The 5,777-nt window shown below is 48.1% G+C and overlaps 2 protein-coding genes across 2 annotated transcripts; both read left to right on the top strand.

Annotated features, from left to right (window-relative positions):
- Positions 1 to 2,090: 2,090 nt before the first annotated feature.
- neurl2 (neuralized E3 ubiquitin protein ligase 2) lies at positions 2,091 to 3,463 on the top strand (the record flags this gene model as incomplete). The annotated part of the gene is made up of 2 exons (XM_079756615.1): positions 2,091 to 2,913; positions 3,348 to 3,463. 2 exons carry the CDS (start codon positions 2,091 to 2,093, stop codon positions 3,461 to 3,463), a joined length of 939 nt encoding a protein of 312 aa, XP_079612741.1.
- Positions 3,464 to 4,049: 586 nt separating this feature from the next.
- msrb1b (methionine sulfoxide reductase B1b) lies at positions 4,050 to 5,354 on the top strand. The gene is made up of 4 exons (XM_079756340.1): positions 4,050 to 4,180; positions 4,368 to 4,510; positions 4,686 to 4,803; positions 4,945 to 5,354. The coding sequence occupies exons 1-4, from the start codon at positions 4,126 to 4,128 to the stop codon at positions 4,947 to 4,949; spliced, it is 321 nt and encodes a 106-aa protein (XP_079612466.1). The 5' UTR covers positions 4,050 to 4,125; the 3' UTR covers positions 4,950 to 5,354.
- Positions 5,355 to 5,777: the final 423 nt, after the last annotated feature.

Here is a 5,777-nt window from a genome sequence, read left to right as displayed (position 1 = left end):
ACAGGAAAAAGGGTCCAGATGGACAAATCCCGAAGTATTCCTTCAAGACACAGATAATATGATAAAACAAAGCCATGCACAATTCAGCGTTGGATACTTACCGCTATGCTGCTGAATATATTATTAATATTGCACATGTATATGATATACATTATAATATATTGCATTAATAAGTGCAGTGGACATGAAACCTACTACAAGTGACAGAATTTAATTTTATGCGTTCTGCTTTTTAGAGGCTACATATTAATGTTGCTCAGCATGGAACTTCCAACTTTTGCAACTGCGTTTACAGAGCCGGGATTAGGAAATGCAGTCATAAATGTCCATAAACACCAGTGTGGGTGTTTTACAGAGGTTAATAAGTGAGCACCTTCTTACCAACATTGTTTGACTGAGTCGATAACATCTTTAGAAAGATAAAGTGTATTTATGACGCAGAAACACCTCCTCTAGACGCTTCCTTCTACTGTCATGCAAGGTAATCTAAGCAGTGAATAATGGCCAACCCCCATCTATTGTCCCATCTACACACGCCAAGTGGAAATGTCTAACTAGCCGAGGGCCGCACAGGGTGTGGTGTGGACACAGTGTGTCTGACCCCACTGGAGCTGTCAATGCGGGCGCAGTGGCACCGGTTCCGTACAGGACTCCTTGTTCTCTACTGTCCATCCCTGCAGCTACTGGCACTTACTGCTGAAAGACTAAACTGCTTTGGTTTCCTACAGGCCTACCGGGTAGCTTGGTCAAGGGAAGGCTGTAGGCCAAAGCATGTGTGGGCCCACTGCCGCAGGGGTGGGCTGCTTATCTCTTCATGGCTGGCCTTTTGTGTGTGATTTGTTGACCATCAAGGCTCTTGCTGAACACTAACCTCAATACTTACCAACAATACTAACCCTTATTAAATAGCTACCACAGTTATACAATACAAACCTTATTTTGTGATAGAAAGTGACATTTTAATATTGATCTAGCTTACCACAATGTGCTATAGCATTATAACAAAGATCAACACACTGAATAAGTCATTTTTAGTATGACGATTGCTTTTTCTACAGATAATAGCACTGGGCTACACCATGGTTTAATTCTCCATATAATGTTATCTAATGTTATCTAATCTAGCGTTATCTCGTCTAGCAGTATAGTAGAGTATAAAAGTAACTGCAAATGTAATCCAAATATAATTACCGTAACATTTATTAGGTAAATGGCTGTTAAAAACATTAATTTGCTTTGTGGCATTATGATAAACATGTGTTGATGACATTGAAATCTAAAGAGCATTTATCCCCATGGGCCCAATCTACCCTTACAGTTTTTGTGTTTGTGTGTGCGTGTGTGTGGTGTGTGGTGTGTGGTGTGTGTGCGTGTGCGTGTGTGTGTGTGCGTGTGCATGTGTGTGTGTGTGTGTGCGTGTGTGTGTGTGTGCATGTGTGTGTGTGGTGTTTGTGTGTGTGTGTATGTGTGGGGTGTGTGTGTGTTTCTGCAATACAGAGTGAGAGTGCTAAAGACAAATATCTAAACGTGAGGCCATGAACAAGAAAGATCATACGTCAGGTTACAACCCAGTCTCCAGGAAAAAGCGTTAGGGTTGCTCATGCATACATACACTTTGCTGGGCGCGTTGGGACTATGCTGTAATAAGCAAGTGTGTCCACGTGTTCCTTGGTGCACCGTGTCTCTTAACGGACCACCCCCAACACCAGCACCCCTTCCTCACATACCTCACCATCTGTTGACTCACAGCCGTACAGAAATAACCCTCCACCAGATCTCCGCCGGTGTGACGGCCAACAGACCAGACGCAAGTGCTCTGAGCTACAGCCCAGAGTGCGCGCCCGTGTCAGTCTGTCCGTGTTCTGTACAAACTTGATCATGAAGGACCACGGACAAGCACGTGCTGCGGACCACCCACTCACACGAACCTAGGAAGTAATGTCCCATGTTGTAAGAGAAAGCTTTGCCTGAAAACCTGCCAAGGCAACTCACCGGACCTCGCCTAATGCGTGGACAGCCCTTCCTGTTCAGCACGACACGTGGGACTTCCTAACTGAGTTAGCAGGCCATTGGTCTCGTTGTGTATCACAATGGAGTCTTCCTCCGACCAGTTTCTGGAGTTCCACCCCATCCACGGCACCAACATGCGGCTGGACTACACGGGCACCCAGGCCACCCGCGTGGAGAGCTTCGCCAACGGGCTGTGCTTCAGCAAGCAGCCCCTGAAGCCCGGGGAGATCTTCCTGATCGAGATCGAGGAGAAGGAGCTGGGCTGGTGCGGCCACCTCCGGGTGGGCCTGACCGCCCACGACCCGGCCGGCATGGACGCCGTGCCCGAGTACTCCCTGCCCGACATGATGGCGCTGGGCGACAGCTGGATCTTCGCCATCACCCGCAACCACAACAAGGTCCCGGACGAGGTGGCCGCCGAGCCCGGGGGGGGAGAGGCGGAGGGGAGGGGGGCCGCGGAGGAGGAGGGCGGGAGGAGGCTGGGAGGGAGGCCGCCGGACGCGGGGGGGGAGGAGGCGGAGGCCCTGGCCAGGGTGGCGGCGTTGGCGAGGCAGCTGGAAGCCAACAACAAACCCAAGAGCTTCTTCATGGACACCCACCTGCACATCGAAGACTTCCGCATCCCCCTTGAGAAGCTGGTGGGCCGCAGCCGACCCGGGCGCTTCAGCCACATCCTGGACGACCTGTACAAGAGCAACGCCCTGCCGCCCACCGCCAGGCGCAGCCGCATCGGGGTGCTGTACGTGCCCAGGGGCGGGGGCCGCGCCGACATGCACATCGTCATCAACGGGGAGGACATGGGGCCGTCGGCCAAGGGCCTCCCCGCCGACCGGCCGCTCTACGCCGTGGTGGACGTCTTTGCCGCCACCAAGACGGTGCGCATCGTGCAGGTGGAGTACGGATGTGAGTGTGGCGGGGATGATGGGGGGGACGGGGGTTGCTTTCCATAGCGTCAGAAACAGCAGCAGCACGTGAAGGTCTGTAAACTCTCCACAGAGAGTCTACAGACCTACATGTGCTGCTGGTGTTTTCGATGCTAAGGAAAGGGACATCTGAGTCAGACTATGGAGGGACATTGACTATTGAGTCATATGCAAGAATAGTTTTTTGTCTGCAGCAGTATCTGCTAAATGAGGAAAAGCAATAAGTAACTTTTATGAAGTGATAACTCCAAAACGTGTATTCTATTTAGATCAAGAAGCAAAAATGTATATAAAGATATCGTAAAAATGATTCCCATACATTCAACAGCTTGCTCCTGCGTCGCATTAAACTTGGTGTTGTATTGATGCGTCTGTTTTGCTCCTCCACCCATGCTCTCCGCTGTCTCGCGCCAGTCTCCTCTCTGCAGACACTGTGTAGGAAGACGATCCAGAAGCATATCGTCCACAGGATGGCGCTAGACTGGCTGGAACTTCCCGAGGCACTTAAACATTACTGCAAATATGAGTGACGAAGGTTGCCCTGCCTGAGGCGAACTTTAAGCCTATGACTTTTTGGAACTTATACACTACATGAAACGCAGACGGCATCATTTATTTATTTATTTGTGTATTGTATTTTTTGTCCAACTAGCTTATAGATCCACCGTCAATTTAAAGAATGTAATGACTGTGAATTAATCACGTGTGTAGTTTTGTTTTGCCTGCTTTCAGTAGGCTACCGTTAAATTTAAATTAGAAAATATGATGTTTAATAAATTCACGTTGGTAAAAACTTGACTGTGTCTCTTAATCCGTTTCCATTACGTCATTTAATTCAAACGGAATGACACGAGCACACACACACACACACACACACACACACACACACACACACACACACACACACACACACACACACACACACACACACACACACTAATGTGGTCATTTTCTAGACTTCAGAGGATGATGATGAACGTATAGCGTTCAAATGAGGGCAGTGATGTGGTGGTCAGATGCTGACACCTAGTGGTCGGTTCACCCGGGAAGGGGATTGTAACCTGTTATGTCACAAACCCATCATTGCACTACATTGACGCTAATCCCTAACCTATCCGGTTTCTCTGGAGTTCATGTCCTTCCTGATTTGAACCGGTATTGAATACAAAACAAAATATAAACACGCCCAAGAATGTCTTTTTGTCAGTTTAACGGTGGCGAGATTTACAAGGAGCATTTCCAGCCAGGTGAGATCACACTTCGGTTACTTGACGTTGTTGTAATTCCCCCTCACCTTAGATAATCACGATTCCGTTGGATTTGGACTCTAAACCTTAAGCAATCTCATCGTCTGTTCTTCGAAAGCAAATCCAACCAAAAATACTGGCGTATTTGTATTTGCAAGGTGTAAGGTCACTGTTATTGTTTCTACAGGTGTGTACGTCTGCTCCACCTGCAGCCACCCTCTGTTTACCAGTCGCTCTAAATTCGCCCATTCCTCCCCATGGCCTGCCTTCACCGAGACCATCAGGGAGGACAGCGTGACCAGGATGATGGAGTCCCTCACCGCTTTTAAGGCGAGTTTCAGATTAGACCGTCTAACGCACCAGACCGTGACGTTTAGGTGGCATATTGATCATTAACATAATTTGATGTGTGTGTGTGTGTGTGTGTGTGTGTGTGTGTGTGTGTGTGTGTGTGTGTGTGTGTGTGTGTGTGCGCGCGCGCACGTGCGTGTGTGTGTTACTGTAGGTCCTGTGTGGCAAGTGTGGCAACGGACTGGGTCATGAGTTTGTGAATGACGGACCGGAGGAGGGTCTATCACGCTTCTGAATATTCAGCCACTCGCTGAAGTTCGTCCCCAATAAAGGTATAAGAAAGATAGTAAACATTTGTTTGAGACATTCTTGTCACAATTACCCCCCAAACTGCCCTTTGAGTTTTGTTTTTATCATTCTTTGGTTCATTATTTTGTTATGTTTAAAACCTGACATTTCCCCCTGTCTTCCAGGCTAAGGGGGCGACCAATAGGGTGAGATTGTGACCGAGAAGCCAGGTGTAGCTAATGCTAGCCACCCAGGCGCTAGCCAGAGGCTCCAGAAGCCCCCTATCTCGGTGCCCAGGGGTCGCGGTCAGCCCATGACGTGGACAGAGGAAAACGGCCTGAGAAGGAGCCCCTGTCCACCGACCTTGTTCTGTGACCGGCCTGACCCTGGGGACCAAGATATTATTTTTGTATGGGTGTATGTGATAAGTAATAGAAATGCAAACTTTATCATCACGTTGTTTTTATGGATTAATATTGTTTCTCACCTGTTGACATTTTGCATGACAACACAATTTCAATGTTTCAAATAGAAATGGCATTTTTTTTTTCTGTTTAATGGATCTACACCATTAAATGACAATAACCACGTACAAACCTGACCATGTGAGTATGAACTTTGCGTAATTTTGTTATTTACTTTCGAGGTTGCGGGTAAATGTTTGCTGTAATGTCGCTGAGTAGCCACTAGATGGAGACAAACTGATGGATCTGAGGTCTAACAGTATTCATGGTTTTAGGCAGAAACGCTGTTTTACCATTAACCTGTAACATCAACCTTACAACTAGTAACAAATAAAGACATCACATTTCGCCTTAGTCCTGCATCCTGGGAATGCATTCCTATTGCATGTTGTAGGGCGTTCCTGGAGCTCACTAGGGGGACCGGGCAGGGTCGGTTGCCCAGCTGTAAGCCATATTCTCTGGGCTCCGGTGTTTGGCACAGGCCCAGAGTCTGAGAGGAGAAGCCCCAACCACCGGGCTAGAGACTGAAGGCTATCATTATGGAGAAGTGTAGG

The sequence above is a fragment of the Pollachius pollachius genome, assembly GCF_949987615.1.
Source record: "Pollachius pollachius genome assembly, chromosome: 19".
Classification (NCBI taxonomy): Eukaryota; Metazoa; Chordata; class Actinopteri; order Gadiformes; family Gadidae; genus Pollachius; species Pollachius pollachius.
This window is presented reverse-complemented; position numbering and strand designations above follow the sequence as displayed.